We start from the raw sequence: 20,181 nt of genomic DNA on the forward strand, positions 1-20,181 counted from the left end.
ATTACAGTCAATAGACAAATTAAAATAAAAAGAATAGAGTGACATAGTCTTACCCAGCCTGCTTTCGCTACACACATATACAAAGTATGCACAGTGCGGGAAGTCGAGTGCGATCTTCCTGATACTTACATACACGTACAATATGCTGTGTGGGAAGTTGAATACGATCTTCCCTGATAGGCTTATCGCCCTGGCTTTTATGCCAAATCATGTGTTTGATCCAGGCGGCAGTGCCATAAATTAGCCTGGTGGGGTTGTCGAATCTGGAATTTAGACCCCCACCGTTGGGGGTTGTTGCGTAGGGAAAATGAGATGATTACCAACTGAGGACGTGTAGGTTTTCCCTTGAGTTATTGAAACTATGGTTTATTAAAATCCATTTGGTATGAAATGTATCTCATCTGATTCCTTGATTTTACTGGATCACATCCATACCAAACAGATTATCCTAATGTTTTGTTATGGTGCAGTTATCATGAAACCTCCCTCCTGTGTATCCATTTTACATGTAATTCATGTTATTACTACAATGGGCATATTGCAATACAACAAGGATCACATGGGCAATGTTTACAATATTGTACCGGGTCTATTGACCATCTCAACCACAGTTCTTTGGTTTTCCTCCAAGAGAGTAGTCCCTGGGGTAATGACAGCAGTGCCCAAAGGAGGGCACTGTGGTACTGCCCGGAGTCTTTCCCCCTGGAAGTGACCAGGTGTGGGGTCATAAGATTTTAGGCACATTCTTTTCCCAGGAGTTTTAATGGCCCACATGGCCTAATTGCCCGGGAACCGCTCATCCACCCACCATATATCTATCCCTTATCTTCTTGGCGTCACTGGTCTGGAACTCGTCAAAAGGTACTACAAACAGCATTGTCCTTTGTCCCTTTTGACACACACCAGAACCCCCACCTCACAAATGGCAGAGTCAACCCCCAGCTCACAGGCTCCTCACAGATGGCAGTCACACTTTGCCCCCCTCCTACACTGTTACACAGGGGATGCTTGGACGCCCCCCTCGAGTTGTTCTCAGGAGGATGCACATTTACACTTACTGTATCACAGTGTATTGCACCGATAGACCTCTGACAGTAAATCAGTCTCCTCCGCCTTACCTTATCATTCATGTTGAGAATGGGGATAGCTAATGTTGGTCTTCATAGGTTCCTGAGCAGATCGGACACACCCAAAAGTAGCATCTCACGCAACCTCTGAAATGGCCGTAGACACCTAGCCAACTTGTGAGACATGCACAAAACACACAATATGACATGCGGTGGGACCAGCAGAGGACTGTTCAGGGAGTACATCTCAGTACAGGATTCCTATTGCGATCAAGTCTAAATTATAACTAAGAAATCGAGATAACTAATCTAAATTATTGTTCAAATGGAGTCAGGTAAATGTATTTGCCCTATTGTGGAGATTATTGGTCAGCCTGGACCAGTAGAAAGCGGAAGGCAGAGTGGTACTACTGTCTTTGTAACTTGGTGTATTTATTGGCTGGGTTAGCGCGGGGCTAACAAAATTTTGGAAATATGATTGCAACAATAATTTGGGATGTCGACAACTCAACCACAAGCGGGCAAAGTTGATAGGGTTAATCATGTTCCAACACATATTCTGGTGTTCCTGCATGGGAACTTGACTATGGGTAAGACTGTAACCGATCCAAGGTAAACATATTGGGTTATGTAAATAGTCTCACAGCACGATGAGGTCACATGAAGATGAAGACAAAATTAATTACAATACAAAGCTTTTTAATGTACTTAATGTAATAATTCTTCATTACAAAATACCACAAGATCACAGAAAGAACATTAAGATCAAAGATATAAAAACAAAATGAAAACTATACAAAATGATAGGAAGCCTGAGAAGCTAGTTCGGGCAGACAACTCGAGAAGCGCCGCCCCCACACTGTTTTCCCATATTGCATGCTATTGCCATATTTGCTAGCTGCATTTGCTGTAATTATCATGCTTATAGCTGAAAAGTATGTCCTGCTTTTTGATCGTGCTTAGCGATGGAATATTCCAGATTTCTGTTTCTAATAGCTAGTTTGTGTTCTGCGACTATGGCAGCCTGTAGCATAGTGGTTAAGGTTAATGACTGGCACACACAAGGTCGGTGGCTCTAATCCTGGTGTAGCCACAATAAGATCCGCACAGCTGTTGGGCCCTTGAGCAAGGCCCTTAACCCTGCACTGCTCCAGGGGAGGATTGTCTCCTGCTTAGTCTAATTAACTGTACGTTGCTCTGGATAAGCCAATAATGTAATGTAATGTAATATGGCAATAAAAACCCCCCAAAAAACCTCACATTCTCAGACCCACAATCTTTACATTTACTCTACTTTACAACGACTCCCCCCAAACCCTTTCTCCAAAGGATCTCATCTGGATCTCATGCCCCTTCACATTAGTTATTACCAAGGTGGCTGCATCCACCACCATCCTGATCATCTCTGATTCTGTCTCAATTTCATTAGCACAGTTGATAACCATTGCTATAAATTCCAAAAACCTTCTTTGGTGCATACTTATGCATATCCCCCTTGCTGTTTTTCCATTGGCCCAAAAATGGGTCTTCTGGGTTTTAGGACTACAAATTGTAGCACTCTATTGGGTCCTTTGAGGAACCCAGAAGAAGTATGCAGCAGTATGGCAGTTGGAAAATATTGTGATAACCCCTGTGTTAACTGTGGTTGAAAAAATATTGGTAGATAGTAGACTGACACCGGATAACCACAACAGACAGCTTGGTCACAAAGCGATTATAGGCTTTGATTATTGGCTTGATGCTAGCTTACCACACTTGGATGTAAGAAAATACCTTTCAAAAGTTTCTTCCTTAAAATATTTGTCCCCAGTGAATTTTATCATGAATTGCTTTGTTTAAAATCAGCAGGCAGATTTTTTACAGTTTTGAAAGCCCCTGGGTTAGATTGATCGACTATGCATTTTCTCGAACTTCAGCTTTGTCCTTGACAATAGCTGAGAAACGGATCAACCTCATCTCGGAGGGCCTTTCTATAACATCATCCCACATGTACTCTGGGGACAGCAGTTTGGTGGGCTTCGTGTACACAAGGTACCTATTGAGGTGGCTCTCTTCCTGCCAGGCAGCTTCCAGGTTATTATTTTTATCCTCCTCTAGATTTTCGCGGCACGTTTTCGTCAGTTTGTATACATCCTCAACACGACCCCCAAACGCAGCTGCCATGTAGTAAAAATCTCCCTGGTCCATTGGGACATAGGCCTTGGAGGCAGGGCGCCGCTCGTAAGTGAACCGTTTACGGTCCATGGTGTAAAACCATGGGTGAATTGCTGCAACCAGGGTGTCCAGCACCTCGGGGCCCCAGCGGTTGTGGAACTTCATGTCCACATCCAGACAGTAGATGTAGTCGGCCTCTTTATGGATGTGCTCCTCGATGGCTGTCTGAATTATCTCCATCCTCCGTGAGGAGATCTCCTGCCACCGGCTAAATTTGGGGACCTTGGTGATGCTGAGCATCCTCCCAGGGGCCAGAGTGACTGCAGGCACCTGCTCGGGCTGGTCAGTGAAGATGTAGTAGCGCACTTTGAACCCCACCATGTAGTGCTGCTCTGCTGTCTCCAGGAAGTTGCCCAAAAAGCGGATGTATCTGTCAGAAAACATTAGAAATTACAGTCCAGTCATCCAGACAGATTGCTAAAATGAGATGGCATTTACAGAAAATGAATAAAAGTGAATGGAAATGTTGTCATACTTTCCAACAGCAAATACAGTGGTTGCAATGGTAAGGCTCTTGGTCATGTATATGTTGTCAATGATTACAGGGTCAAACGTTCCTTCCCAGACAATTGGAGCCAACCACAGAGTGACAGTCAACACATCAGACCTCCTGGGACACACATTAAAGTAGCAGAGAAAATTTTATTAATTACATCATTGTTATATGAATGGATCATTTAAGATTGACTAGTTTTTGTACATTTTCATCCAAAAAATTCACAAAGTGACTCATACTTAAAGTGACTGTAAAGGGAAATCCATGAACTACATTACATTGCTTTATTATGGTATGAATTAAGCATTAGCAACAGTAGATAAATGAATTGCATTGCAATAACGAATTATATCCGTCCAAACATGTCCATCTATTCCTACAGTATGTTGAGATTAAATGGGTGAAGTTCAATTCATTAGTAGACACTGATCTACCCAAGACCACACCCATACAATCCTGATGTTATTTTCAATAGATTTTTTTATAATGTTATTAGAATTATTGACGTTACGTTGAATAGATATTTGGAGGCTGTGACTTAACTTCACATTTTCCATCTTTGTTTTCAACTGACCTCTCAATGAATCAGGTTTGATTGAACTGTAATGAATACCATTCATTTGATATGTTTAATCTGATATAAATTATCTGTAAAAGGTGCAGTTGGGACAGATTTTCTTCAAAGATATTTGTTTATATTGGGTACTCTTGGTTACATACACTGAATTTAATTCTTCAGTTACAATATATTGGTAATTAATTCGTGGTCTAAATGTATTGCCATAAATTACTGAATATTTTTTAATTGTATGCGTCTAGAACACAGTAAACATAACATCACATAATGACAATAGGCCACCAATCGGATAACACACTGGGCAGTCTCTAGGTTTTGCGCCATTTTCTTCCTTTCAGGAAAAGATTTGTCAGGATCAAAGCTGGCTCTGTTCTTTGTCAGAATAGTATGGAACTTGGGTGCCCAATCCAAAGATAAAGCAACACAAGCAAGCTAACAACTGAACGACATGAAAAAAGCAATAGAACAGCTTTGTTTCAATGAAGTTTTGACAATGAACAGAGCAAGCGTTGTTATTCTGGGCCCAAATATCACTGTCTCTGTGTCAATTCAACATTTTGCTGGTGTGCAACCACCTCTAAATTGGTCCTATTGCTGGAAAACCAATGACGATCGCAAAGGCCGCTGGGAAGGAAGCAGAGTCTAGTTTCCATGCATTATGAGAAAAATAAAACGTTTTTGTTTGTTAAATAATAAAGTTTTACTAAATGAAAACGTGTTATCCAATTAGCCATGGCAAAATCAACATTTTTGTTGCGATATGACATAGCCCCCTTATCGCTTGCATCGCAGTATGTTTGGATGTAACCTTAGTGTCATGCGAATGAAGCAAACTAAACGCATTCGTAAGCAAAAGAACAGCAGGTTAAACAGGGCTTTGTTCACTTTAATGTTTTAAGTAAGGTACAGTTTGTCTTCAGTTGGAACAAAATTATACCCAACACTATCGTAAAGCAGCTTTACAAAGAAATTAGATACACGAGATGGAGAGTAGAAACTGTCAGGAAAGGCTGCTACTGCTTGTTTTGTAGCGGTTGCAAATGCACACGTCACAAACACTTATTGCACCTCAAATGCATATAAAAGTGTTCTCTGAGCACGTTCCCAAGAACGCAAGAACGTTCGTGTTTGTGCACCTCTTTCCATCTGCCATGTCTGTAATTGCCCAATTAACATTCTTGGTTGGTCCTAACTTCTACTTCTAGCTCCTAGAAATAACATTTAATGGGTTAGGATGTCCTTAAAGATGACGGACCTTGATTGATTTCCGGGTCAGTAGCAAATAAAAGTAAAAAGGTTTTTTTTAAAAAAATATATATATACGGTACCAACCAGAGATCTGACCCCCTTTTTGGGCTTTCTGGAGTGGAGGCATGTGAATTAGTTCCCCCCATATCCCTGCTGTAAAATCCAGCTATACCAGCTTGACCTTGAAGTTGCCATTATCATAAACTGGAGCAGCAGGATATGAGCTAGACAACCAGTATGGTCAAGTTGGCCATAATGCTGGTCTAGTTGGGTATGGTAGCTTGTCTGAGCTTAGTAGCTGGTCAACCAGCTACCAGCCATTACAACACTGAGCCTGAGCTGTTTTTTTTTCCGCAGTGAAGGGAAGTTTCCATTGGTTTCCATCTTACATTTTCTCTCCATCGATATGGCAACTTTTTCACGTAGGCCAAGCGTGAAAACCTTTTTGCAATAATTCAGTGTTTTCTTGTGCACAAATTTAAATTCAAAATTAAAATTGGATGGAAACCCCACAATTGTTTCTCATTTGCTGGCTTATTTTCCCTGATTGTTTTGTTGGTTTTCATCAACTGATTAGTTCCTTTATCAATCTATTCATTCCTTTGCTTGCCTCTTGATTATTAGTTCACCTATTGTTCACCTGTGTGTTAGTTTAGCTATCATTGTATCACCTGTGTCTGTTAACTTGCCCCTTATGTTTCTTGTATATGTAGCCCTGTTTCTAATTGCAGTGTCTAGCTCATGCGGTCTGTCTTACAGTATGTTCATTTGTAGTTCCTGTTAATTAAGCAAGCAGTCAAACGTGGTGAGCTCACTACCAAGGACATTCCTTTGGAACTTGATTGGCTCATTGTTATGGCCTGGTGTGGATAATGGCCTGTGGAACATCGCCTGTGCTACCTCACGGCTTGTAGCGTAGTGGTTAAGGTACATGACTGGGAGCCACAACGTCAGTGGTTCGAATCCCGGTCGAGCCGCAATAAATGATCCGCACAGCTGTTGGCCCTTGAGCAAGGCCCTTAACCCCACACTGCTCCTAAGTAACTAGGATGGGTCAAATGCAGAGGACAAATGGGGTTTAATAAAGTATATCTTATCTTATCAGACTCAGGCTCTGCTGAGTTCCCCCTGGCTTACTGTTCACTGGTGGCATGAGCTTCAAATCCATGGGGCGTAAAACCTTCCTTTGAAATAATAATTGATCAATCTGTTCTTTAATTTTCATTGATTAACAAGAGTGCCAACCATCTGAGTGATCAATCAGAAATGAACATGCATGTTGTTCATGTTGTGTCAAATGATACGTACAATTTCTTTTAAAAAATCTGTTTTAATCCCAAAGCAGTAGTAGAGACTTTCCCTGATTTTCCTTGGGTATCCATATAATGAGTGTCACAATACTCAGTAGGGGAGATCGAGGTCCATTGCGTCACATTTTGTCTTTCACCCGATTACTAAGAGACTGCTTGCATAACAATGACAATATTTTATTCTAAGTATCTTCAATCTATCTATCAACAATCGCTGATGTTTAGTAAACTCGATTGAACATCGTGACCACCACCACTTCTATGCCTGCCTCCCGTTCCGTGTCTGCCCCGTTTCTCCTCTTTCTGTCCCCTTACAGAAGCTGATGTGTCTTGCCTCCTGCTCTCCCACCGCCCTACTACTTGTGCCCTGGACCCCATCCCCTCAAACCTCCTTCAGGCAGAAATCCTTCCATTTGTCACCTCCCTTGTTAACTCCTCTCTGTCCTCTGGCTGCTTTCCCTCATCATTCAAGAGGGCCTACATCACCCACTCTAGACCCCTCCTGCATTCAAAACTACCGTCTGGTATCTCTCCTTCCTTTTCTATCCAAATCCATTGAACGAGCTGCCTCCAACCAACTCTCTTCCTTCCTCTCACAGAATAACCTGCTGGACCCCCACCAGTCCGGCTTCAGACCTGGCCACCTCTCCGTCAATGAGTCCCTTCAGGCTGCACGAACAACCTCTCTCTCCTTTGTCCTGATCCTTCTTGACCTCTCTGCGGCGTTCGACACGGTCAACCACTGCATCCTCTTAGCCTCCCTGGCATCTACAGGGATCTGTGGCACAGTCTTAGAGTGGATTAAATCTTATCTCTCTGGCCGGTCCTCCCAGGTGTCCTGGGCTAGAGGAGTGTCAACCCCTCGCCCCCTTGTTACAGGAGTCCCCCAGGGCTCAGTCCTCAGACCCCTCCTCTTCTCCATTTACCCAAGATCCCTTGGCCCTGTTATCTCTGCTCATGCCATCTCATATCATTGTTATGCCGATGACACCCAACTCTTTCTCTCCTTCCCCCCATCAGACATACAGGTCTCTACCTGTATCTCCGCCTGCATGAGAGACATCCAGAGCTGGATGGGCAACCACCATCTAAAGCTCAACCCAGGTAAGACGGAGGTAATCTTCATCCCTGCTCTAACCTCTCCCTTCTCCGATTTTTCCATCTCACTAGGGGATACCACAGTGACCTCATCCCCTAGTGCAAGAAACCTTGGAGTGGTGATGGACAACAGGCTGTCCTTCTCCGAGAACATTGCTACGGTGACCCGGGCGTGCAGGTTCTTCCTGTACAACATCCGGAGAATCCGACCCTTTCTCACCACGTACTCCACTCAGCTCCTTGTTCAAGCAATGGTCCTGTCTCGCCTGGACTATTGCATTTCTCTGCTGGCTGGCCTTCCAGCATCTACCATCAGACCCCTACAACTGATCCAGAATGCTGCAGCCCGTCTGGTATTCACAACACGCTTGCCACTATGTTCGTATAGCCTCAAGTGGATATTTCTAAATTCGTCAAGCTAACTATGGCTAATTTGCTTGTTGCCACCGATAGTGAACTGGTATTGTTTTATAACTATATTTGTAGTCTTCACTTGGATAATAAGCAATAGTATACAGAGTTTCAGTGATAGCTTGTCTGGAGTGCAATTTGGGCAGCTACATGCGAAAAATCTGAATAAGCTCCCTTGCCATTGGCTGTGGCAACTAGAACCATTTTTCAACCAATGAGCTTGAATTATTGTACAGCTGTGCAATGTTTTCGTACAGAGTGACGGCCGTCAACTGTATATTTTGAGACCAGAATTTAAGGACTATAAACACAGGCAGAGGGTGAGTGAGCCTTTTTCAATGATAGGAAGGGAAATATTGTTACAAGTGGTCTTGTAACAATGTTTTAACACAAAAATCATACCTATTGTTCCTTTAAGATGGCCACAGGAAAATATATAGATTTTTTGGTGGTGGTTCCTTGGTTTGACCAATTATGAGCCTACTGATTCACCTAAGTCTTTAATTTGATCAGTTTTTAAAAGCGCAGGGTTTGTGTAGCAAAGCATTAGCAGCATGGTAAATTAACGAATATGCAGTATACATGTACACATTAGACATTGACAACATTGACACTTTCTATCCAAAGGCTAAAGTACACAATTCATATCACACTGCTCGGACTAACTCTAAAATATTCCCTAACATCAGCTACTTACATACAACCCTGTCTACACAATGGTCTTCACAGGGGACCTTACAGGAAAACATTTTGGGAAATATACCTTTTTTCCACCTTACCCAGACTTAGAGGAGATGTTTGATTTCATTTTCATTTTGGTGCAGCCATTCACTGGCTCAATTTCCATGTTAGCAAAACATGTTAGCTTAGTAAAAAGACTTGAAGCCTATAGGAGTCAGTAGTCTACCTCCTTCAAAGTTAAGAAATGCAACTTACAGCAACTCCTAAGCCGTCTTATTTATCATGTGTATTTGACATACATGTGCAGGAAAAAAATAAAATAAATGACAGACGTTGTTTTCGGAGAAGTTAGACGGTTGGAACTATAACTGCTGAGCACACATGTATCCTCTTACATCTTCCACTGGTTCCCCAGTGATTTTTAAAAGGTAGTTTTAAAAGGTAGAAGCATATACAGGGGTACTCAAGGACCGAGTTTGAGAACAACTGCCTAAGTAAATTCTGTTAACTAAACTCTCAATTTTGTACTTAGTAAATACATAGAAACTGAAAAATATGGCAACAAACCATGAAACAGAGACACAGGATGTGACACTTATTCCTCTTAAGCAATCCACCAAATTACATTCTGCACTGCCAGCCTTTCCATAGGAAATTAATGGAATGTTTACATGATTTGTTCGACAGGATGGGACCACTTATAAATGTTGTTCCTACCTAAGAAAACATTGTAAATATGAGTAAATTGGCGAATGCTCCAATTTCTTTTAAATTGCCCATACAAGCAATTTAAGAACAAATCTGCTTGTATGAGTGGTTCTTGCATGAGGCCCATTGATATTCCCTTATAATAATACCATTTTTAAACAATATACATTTCATTTAAGATAGTGATTAGTATGTACACTTACGGTGGTGTCAAGACCCAGGTCTGCCTATATTGTAGTCTGAAACAGAGCAATTATATATCATTAAAATCTTATTGTGCAACAAATAAACGTGATAACTGAATATTTTCAAAGCTCGGCGTGGCAAAGGACATACAATATGTGCTGATGTACAAAAAGAGGTGACAAATTAATTGTGATTGAATTTATGTTCAGTGTTACATGTGATACTGTCATTCGGAGTTGAGGAAGATTGCTATAAAATGCCTGACGGTGATGTTTACCCTTGTGCAATTGTCGACTGATGAGTGATGGCTTTCCTGAAGAGCTGCTTTTGACTGAGGGATACATTTCCAGGTACAGAGCATTAGAATTACTACACATAAGCACAGACAATCCAGAAGCTGACAATTATAAGAACTTTCACATATTTCAAGCCACATATTTTCCTAGACTTATTTGATTTTTATAAGCATTTTTGATTCGCTGAAGAAAAACACTTGCAGTACATCAACTGGCATAATTTAACACCCAGACTGGTATCAGTATAATAATCCGAAATGATCATATTATGTTACTAGGTTTAGGAATGTTTGCTGTATTCATTGTGAAACATAACAATATTGTATTTATTTACCATTTCTATATTTGTGCATTTAAAGTAACTACCTTTGTCAAACTGGAATAATCTTATATTTTTTCAGAAATTGCTGTCCAGTTTATTTACATGCAGGGAGGGAGAGGGGGAGAGGGAGAGAGAGGGAGGGACTTGGCAGGGTTAGTAGATCGCCGCACAAAACAAGCACCTCGAGTGCCTCGGAATCACGGTCATGACTTGGGAGGCGAGACGGCTTGAAGAAGGCGTGTCGCTCTCCCGTCGGCCGCCGAGGGACAGGGTGTGGGCGGTGTATCTAATACTCGCTCTAATTGAATCAGACGGGGTCCAATTGGCTACCAAATTGGGAGAAAAAGGGAAAAAAATCTACAAAAGAAAGAGAACATACATAGTTGAGTTCATCACGATCCTTTGAAAATACCTTGTTTCAGACGAAGTCAGTAACTCGTCAAAATGATGACACTTGGTGGCGCTGCGAATTAGTCTGAGGAAGTGAGCACAAACAAAAAAACTACCAGAGATCAGAATAAGATAACGAGAACAGTGAATTCAGCCATAATGGATGCAGTTCATGGTGCATCCAGTATGGTGCCAAATGCAGATATGAACAAGAGTCTAGTTTTCTTCTAAAAAGAGTCCCGGACTCTTTTCAGATAAGACCAAAATATAATTTTATTTCAATGCAATACTTTTCATGCTTCCCTGTTTTTTATTGAGTAATCTATTTTTTTCTGAAAACCACAGGTGCCAAAATTATTGGGACCCTTAACAATAATTATAAATAAAATCAAATAAAGTGAAATTGGCAATACAAATTTACTTCATGAAGTTAATCTCAGGCTGAAGGAACTCTATTGTGTCTTTCTATCACTTCCTGTTTCAGGAAACCCAAAGATATCAATGATTCTGAGAAGTTCCACATTAGAAGAATAGTAAAAAATCTCTCCAAATTTGTTCTTTAACCTTATCACAAACTATAAGAAAAGATTCATGGCTGTCATCTTTGCCAGAGGTGTTTGCACAAAGTATTAAACCAGGGCTGCCAATAACTGTCAAACCTGTTTTTTATTTCTATTTTTTTCAGAAACCAAACACAAGGACTATAATGAATTTCACAAATAACAAAGCATTCTAAATCAAAACATATACTGCATATGCGATTCATCTGACAGTTGGCGTGATTTCAACCCTGTGAAATCAAAAGCATTTTTTATTGAATAAACTTTAAATAAACAATACTTGTTTGCATACTGGACCGCCCTTCAAAATCTAAAGTCTTTACTTACCCACTGATAAGAACTATTGTAGTGAGCAGCAATATGCCATATTGCACGCGTAGCCTCCCTAAAGAACATATAATACATGGAAGAATATTTGTAACATTAAATGCGGACATTTCTAGGAAGTAACACTTCCATTTAACTAAGCAATATTGGGACAGTTTTTCCATTTCATTTTATGTATTTGTACAGGACAAAGGACAAATGTGCAAATGTGTTACAAGAGTACGAAAGTACTTATGAACCTAGGCCCAATTAAAAGCAGTTGACACAAAAAAAGTATTTTTTGTTTGTTTGCAAGTAAGTTTGCCTCAGCTTCACTTGTCATGGTAATAAGCATAGGAACAGTCCATGTCCTGTTGAGAGAGAGCTGTATTTTACACAGCATGTGTGCAAATATGGAGATGTACAGTACTTGTATATTTGCCATCTTTCTCATGTAGGTTACTTTTCAATTTATTAATATTTAAGAAATGTGTGAAAAGTGTGTGTGTGCATTATTGTGTGTGTGTGTGTGTGTGTGCACGTGTGGGTGATATTAATACAAAGAAAAAATCATATATATAATACATGCTTGATTTCCTTATTTGTCCCAAAATACCTGCAGTGTCAAATTTGATACATTTCCAACTTGACAACAATTTGAAGCAAGAATAATACACAAAATCTTCATGTGAAAATATTTAATAAATGTTTTAAGAAACTTTCACCTTAAATTGTTGAATTTTATCAAATTGTTTCCACAGAAATGCATTTGGCTCTGCACAATGGGACTAGCCATCTTGGAACATAGACAAATAGCATGTAAAATACTTTCATGTGATTGGCTGGTACACTGGTGGCGTATAACAAGGGGACCAGAAAATGCACGTATCATATTTGATACATACAGCGTTAGGGTTAAGCTAAGTTACAATTGGAGTGCAACATAGAGCATGTGTTTAAAATGGTACCCACCTTTCGACATTTTGCTTAATGGTCTCTGTTGCTTTCCTCGAGGCTACTTTATGACCAGTTCTGTGAAGACAGTCAATGTCATTACTCATTATTCGTACGGTAGGTTCCGAAGTGTAATGTTCTATTTCGAATCAGTCTCATTTAATTATTTCAGTTTAGCTACGTTATTAATAACGGACTCAATAGTAATGATTAAATAAATAAAAACAGTCATACAGTTGAATTAATAATATTAATTTAATAACAACTCTCATTTTTATATAAGTAGGCTAAAATATAGTTCTTGAATAGCTAGTTGGCTTAGTTCAGTGTTGGAACAACACTGAGATGGACAACCGGTTACAATAAAAGGGTATTTATTGAACACATATTTTAATTATAAACACAGCTAAATAAAAAAGGGCGTGAAAGTTATGTGTATAAGAGGAAAGGAAGATGGAGGACAAAGGAATGCGCGTACACGTATGCACGCGTTGAGGGACGAGGGAAGGAGACAAAGGAAGAGCGGAAGAGCGCGGTCGACAAGCTATGTGCGATCTCTGATAAAATGTCGGGTCCTCGCGAGATATAATTTCAAAACTAGCAGGCCCAATGAATAGAACTGTGATCAAGGGTTCAGAAGCAAAGGGAATGTTCTAAAAATGAATTAGGTGAGGGTCTCTTTTGGAACGAACAACATTTCGAGGAAACAATCCTAGCACAGGGCAAGCAAATCTAGCCCCAATTAAAGGCGGTTCCTGCGTATCTTTTGATTGTGTGTGTGTGTCATTGGAATAACACGGGGTGGCCGTAGGTTAGAAAGAGACCGCGCCTGAGGCTTTTGTGAGGTCCAGCAGTCCGTATTTCCGGCTGTTACTGTATTGGTTAAATGCTATAAATAATAAAGGACCCAGGACTGAGCCCTGGGGGACACCAAATGTGATGTTAGAAAAAGTGAACACATACCAGATATGCATATTCATCCACAAATTCATGTATAGAAAACATGAACTTCCAGACACCCTTCAGAATCTATTTATTGCCACTTCCAATGTCCATTCACATCAAACGAGACACAGCAACAATAATCTACTCCTATCGCGCTCACAAACATCAAGACACCAGTATAATCTTTCCGTTAGAGGCCCAAAGCTGTGGAGTGAACTAAGCCCTCAACTGAGATCTATGTCCTCACATACTGTCTTTAAAAAACATTTGAAAAAATATCTAATGTCTACCTAAATTGCTACTCAATATTCATCTCAGTTATTTGTTTCTCTTCTTCTTGTATCATCCCATGTTTAGTCAGCATCCTATGTTGTCTGTTTCTTTTTTCTCGTATCATCCTATGTTCAATCATCATCCTATGATGTCTGTTTCTTCTTTTTCGTATCATCCTATATTCAATCATCATCCTATGTTGTCTGTTTCTTCTTTCTTATATCATTTTATGTTTAATCATCATTCTTTGTTGTCTGTTTCTTCTTTCTTATATCATCTTATGTTTAATCATCATTCTATGTTGTCCGTTTCTTCTTTCTTATATCATCTTATATTTAATTATCATCCTATGTCGTCTGTTTCTTCTTTCTCGTATCAACTGATGTTTAATCCTTAAACATTCTATTTTCTTTTCTTTCTCGTATCAGCCTATGTTGGATATGGATTGGCTACATTTTATTTTGCCCGCTAAATGTACTGAATGTAGTAAGTGTTGGCTAGGTGTGGAGCTCTGTACAAGCCTGTTAGGGCTTCGCTCCCACCTTGCACAGATTTGTACTAAAATTTGTGCTAAATAAATAAACCTAAACCTAAACCCATTACAATTGGAGGCGGCAATACGCCACTGTACAAATTTACCTGATTAAATTTCATGCAAAAAAAAATGCCTCAGGTGATACACTACGAGCATAACATTCTCAACCATGTTAATCCTTTAACTAACTGCTCCTAGTAGTGGCGGAAGCTTGTTATGATGGGCCCCGACGCATACATTGAGTAAAAATAACTACATTGGTTGGTTAAATCTTACCAAAACATTGAGTTATTCCATGTCTCATTACAATCACTACTTTTATCAAAATAAATAACAACAATAAAAAATAATATTAATAATAATAATAATAATAATAATAATAATAATAATAATAATTAATAAATAACAAATTCCTTCTTATTTTTTCCCTCTGTTCAAGTAATGTGTACACTCACCAAACATAGCCATGTAGACTGAAGCCAGATCAGAAACATTCAGTCGTGTCAATGACTCACATTGAAATAATATAACATTATATATAATGCAATAACATTATTAGGCAGAGACTAAAAGAATACAAATGGTATGAATTTACTATAAATTCCCTTAATCTGTCTCTGGTCATTCTGTTCTAATGTTAGACTAAGATTAAGTTTCATTGATTATCTGGAGATTAAATCGAATTTGGGGGAAATTCAACATGAACCTGCATTCAGGAGTATGGAGCATGGTATTAAAAACTCATGTTTGGTGAAATGCCGTGACTTAGTTGGGCTATACTGCCAACATTGCTGGGCTGCAAAATAGGCTATTTTTCTATTGGGCATTCCAAGCTCATTTGTGTCTAGCCAATAGCAGGGCAAGGCTGGCATAAAGCCCGACACTATCCTTGTTCCAATTCCGATGATGCACAAAATTCTAGGAATCTTCAAAGTATCTCTGGACAAGCTCCCAAGCCTCATTGGAGAATGACAGACCATATTAATCTGACCATGATCACAATATTTAATCACAATATTTGTGTATTGCCATTCTTCACTTTTTTTTTATTATAATTATTATTTTTAATTTTATGCAGACAATACAAACATACAAAATAATAAGTATACAAAACAAAAACTAAAATAAGAAATACCGGGGGAGAGGGGTGTTATACAAAAGGCATCAATACAATAAATTCAATCTACAAATAACCAGTAAGTACAGACATTAATAGTTTTGACAGCTTTCTTATTAAAAGAATGTTTAATTAAACTAGTAAAATTTTCACATTCTTTGATAAAAACTTAAAAAAAGGGGCTTCTTTTTCGTAAATTTGCATTTATGGATATTGTTACGACTGTAAATAATGTGTTAAAGTTTGTAAGGTGATCTCTCCTCCTGTAGCCTGTTGGCTGTGTGAGTGAGAGAGAGAGTTAACAGGTGGAGATGAGCGGCAGCTGGATTCCTGTGATTGGAGTACCTGAAGAGACTGCTGGCTGCTGATTGGTCCAGGAGACTACTTCCACATATTCCACGCAGCCACTTTCTGCCCTTACCTCTGTTCCCACACAAGACCTGTGTGTTTCTATGAAAAGAGGTTGTGCAGCTGAACTTTGTAAGCTCAGTATGCAGTGTCGTAATATTGGCAGTTGCAGCCCAATGTAAGTTGAGAGCCCTTTTTCCTCCGTTTACAGTTTTCTCTTGTTTTGGAGGCCTGTTAGGTCTGAGGCCTGTTTTTTGTTTGACTTTTATTTTATGTTTATAGGGAAGTTTTCGGGCTCAAGAAGTACATTTTTGTTTGTTGTGTTGGGGTTGCTCAGCTGGGAAAAAACCTGAAAATAAATGGCTGCTTGTTTTAATTATAAATCGGTTTAATGGTCTTACTTGGGAGCAGTAGAGTTGGGGCCACACCACATGCTATGCCCAGGTTACCCTAGGCCAATAAAATATAAATATAAAATTTGGCCAATATAATAATCAAATTTATCAGGTGAAATTCCTTGTCCTTAGATCTATCATATACAGTAAAACCAAACAAAATGTTTTTCCAAAATAAAGAAAAGTCACTATAAACATGATCTATCACAAATCTACAAAGATCTTTCCAGAACAAATTCACATGCTGACGGTGCCAAAATAAGTGTACCAACGTTTCAGGGCTTGTATCACAAAAAGAGCAGCTGACATCAATACCTTTCTTTAGTTTCCTCAGATAATGATTGGCTGGGTAGTACTTATGTATAATTTTAAATGATACCTCTCTAATTTCATTTGTAAGCAAATACTTGGCCATTCTTCACTTCAACATAAAATTTATAGCCGCATGACGTCACAGCAAGGAAGCAATGGGAAGCTCTTCTTACCCCTCCCTGACCCTAGTACATTTGCATGAACCATCAACCAAGTAAACATGGGGTTTAAAAAAATAAATAAATAAATAAAAATAAAAATAAAAAATTCAAATAGGCCCTGGTCCTTATCTTTGTTGTACAGGTAGCAGTTGAAATTGAACTTCCCTCTAGGGTCTTTCAGCGCACTTATCCCTGGTTATGGGTATGCACTTTGTTGTACGTCGCTCTGGATAAGAGTGTCTGCCAAATGCCATTAATGTAATGTAATGTAATGGCTACCTTCTGCCGGTGCTGTTGGTTAATTTTCTTTGTTTGGGGGCCACACAAATCTGTCCATGATTGCATCAACTACATTAATGACATTTTCTTAATAAAACACCAGTAACCACCACTTTATCATTAATTAGGAACTGCTTAGCAGGCCGTATTGTGCTTCTTTGTGAAAGTCAAGAAACAGGCAAACAGGCAAGAGCCTTGCTAATCAAGGCAAGGGCATACATAGATCTCGATACCTCTCCTGATCTCGTCTGCGGTGAGCTACAGAACTGTGTAAACTGTGACTCTGGCGAAGCTAAATCTGACCACATTTGTGTTATATGGTCCCTTACAAACAAACAAACAAACAAACAAACAAATAAATAAATAAATAAATAAATAAATACATACGTACATACATACATACATACATACATACATAATAGAATTCTGAAAAAAGTGCCCAAGCCAGTTTACAGTCATCCAAGACGGCAAACAACAGTTCTGCCTGTGGGTTCAGCTCAGCCAACCGCAGTATTAATGCATAAAAATATTTCCAACAGAAAATCTGAAATGTGAAATTATATCACATATATAATTTCATTAGCAAGAAGTGAAAAAATTGTCTGTTACTTAACTTACAACTGTCAAAACATAACACATGGAGAACAAGTGAGAATAATGGACAGTAAACTTACCTGCTGTAGAAGTGAATAAGTGATCTTGCTCTCTTTCTCGCTCACGTTTTTTTTTGCAATTTTCCTTGTTTAACCGTTTACAGTCTTGTGTTTTTAGATTCAAGTGTCACCTGCCTCTCTCTCTCTCTCTCTCTCTCTCTCTCTCTGTCTCTCTTTCTCTCTCACTCATAGCAAACTTGTGCTCCTTGCCCTCCAACATTCCGTATTCTGTTTCTGAGTAGTGCTGAATACAAATACAGATGATTCACTTCATCATTATTTTAATTATAACCAATTAGATGAGGTGCGGCAGCAGGTAGGATGTGCAGGTCAATGTGCCAGCAAGCTACAGGCGCTGTCAAATAATTCTAATTCATAATAATATCACAGAATCTAACTTGGCTAGCCTGAGCGATATAGTGGACAGCTCTGACTTTGCAGATTGTTAAAAACAATAAAATACATATTCACAATATTTGATACCATTTCTCTATGGCAAAAAAATCATGTTTTAATATAACAACAAAAATGTATGATTCAGAAGTTGAGCATGAATACACACTTTTTTTTTTTTTTTTTTTTTTTTCTTAGCTCACTTTTATGTACTTTTATGAACCGGCCAACATATTTCCATTTTGGTAGAAATATAATTATAATACAAATTATTTGATACAGACATATTAATGGAACGAAATATCCCACCTGGTTATGAAGCTACTACTGTTTTCTGACTAATGTTGAATGTCATAATCTGTTCAGCCATTTCCGACTTGCTATTGATAAACCTGTAATTGTACTGGCTTACTGGTCTAATGGGGCTTGGTTAACCTAATTTTGAAAATAAATTCAATTTTAAATGAATACTGGTTGGTTCGAAAGCATTACGGTGAGTAATCCTTTTTGGAGAGCTTTTTTGACAATTTGGGCATGCTTTAAAAAGACAGTACAAAAAACCTGACCGGACTGCTTAACCGCGGAAAGGCAAACAACATCACTGCTGTAATTAAGAGCATTGCCATTTTGAGGAAACAATCCCAGCACAGGGCAAGCAAATCAAGCCCCAATTAAAGGCGGTTCCTGCATATCTTTGGATTGCACGGAATGCGGTTCTCCGGCTTACGTCTGCCTTGCTTGACAGGACAATTATCAAAACAATACGGTGTAATAAGTGTAATAAAAATAAACTAAGACTAGTTTGGCTTCATTGTGGTCTAGCTAGGTGTGTCTTTGGAAGTTATCCAGAATATGACTTTTCATCAATTCACAATCTTCAGTGTAGAAACATTCCCGGATCTCTTCAGTTTGGTGTAGAAACACGGAGCTTCCTGAATTGTTGCAAATATAGGAATAGGAATTCTACAAATGTTTTTGTGTTTTTTTCATTCCGGCAAGGCCACCCCACGCCCGACCCTGATGATGACGTCACTCCGCGGCAGCCGACACAGCTGCTCCTGTCGCTGAGAGAGGTGCTTTAGCGCCCCGCGGCGGCGCCCTCGGCGCTGTAGCCCGCCACGTCGTCGTAGACGAGCTGGCGACGCCCCTCCTCACAGCCACGCAGCGCCCGCAGCACGGCGGCCAGGCGCCGGTCCAGGGCGGAGAGGTGCGGCTCGGACAGGAGGGGCTCCGCCGCGCTCAGGCGGTCCTGGGACAGCGACTCCCGCATGACGTCGCTCAGGCGGTACTGAGGGAGCGCCAGGAGGTGCAGCCGCAGCAGGGTGGACCGGCGGATCCTGAGGAGGAGGAGGAGGAGCGGACAGGTGACTGAGCCAGGGAGGAGCACACCTCTATCACTCTATCACTAATCAATCACTCTATCACTAATCAATCATGTTTTGTTTTGAGAGCACATTTCATACCAAGGTCGTCCAATGTGCTTGATGGGCAATGTGAGTGCAACATATGACACATAAATACAGCACACGCGAAGGCTGCTCTCATCTTCAGTTTAGAGGATTGCACACAAGCGGATGCCCAGCTGCGTCACTGAGCAGCCATTACTAGTAATAAAATGGGAACTCCCCCAATTTCCCACAGCGCAATGCAAGGGTGAATAACGCATCACCCTGTAGGACTCACAGCCACTGCCATGGCACTGGATTCAGTGGTGGGCCTTTAACTGGACACGCACCCAGGAGACCACACTTCAATCAATCAATCAATCAAATTTATTTCTAAAGCAAATTTGAAAACAACCCATGTTGACCAAAGTGCTGTATAAATCAGAGCAGGCAGTAAAAATCACAATAAAAAAGACTAAAAGCAAAAACACCTACACAAGGATCAATACACACAGCACACAGGTACAAAATGACAAAACATGGACATAGGCACATATAAAA

The 20,181-nt window shown here is 39.8% G+C and overlaps 1 protein-coding gene across 1 annotated transcript; it reads right to left on the minus strand.

Annotated features, from left to right (window-relative positions):
* Nucleotides 1–1,839: 1,839 nt before the first annotated feature.
* LOC133122367 (globoside alpha-1,3-N-acetylgalactosaminyltransferase 1-like) lies at nucleotides 1,840–18,000 on the minus strand. The gene is made up of 8 exons (XM_061232324.1): nucleotides 17,864–18,000; nucleotides 12,843–12,902; nucleotides 11,892–11,949; nucleotides 11,027–11,089; nucleotides 10,274–10,327; nucleotides 10,014–10,049; nucleotides 3,757–3,891; nucleotides 1,840–3,651 (listed from the first exon to the last, which is right to left on the minus strand). The coding sequence occupies exons 2-8, from the start codon at nucleotides 12,850–12,852 to the stop codon at nucleotides 2,961–2,963; spliced, it is 1,047 nt and encodes a 348-aa protein (XP_061088308.1). The 5' UTR covers nucleotides 12,853–12,902; nucleotides 17,864–18,000; the 3' UTR covers nucleotides 1,840–2,960.
* Nucleotides 18,001–20,181: the final 2,181 nt, after the last annotated feature.

The sequence above is a fragment of the Conger conger genome, chromosome 2 (genome assembly GCF_963514075.1).
Source record: "Conger conger chromosome 2, fConCon1.1, whole genome shotgun sequence".
Lineage (NCBI taxonomy): Eukaryota > Metazoa > Chordata > Actinopteri > Anguilliformes > Congridae > Conger > Conger conger.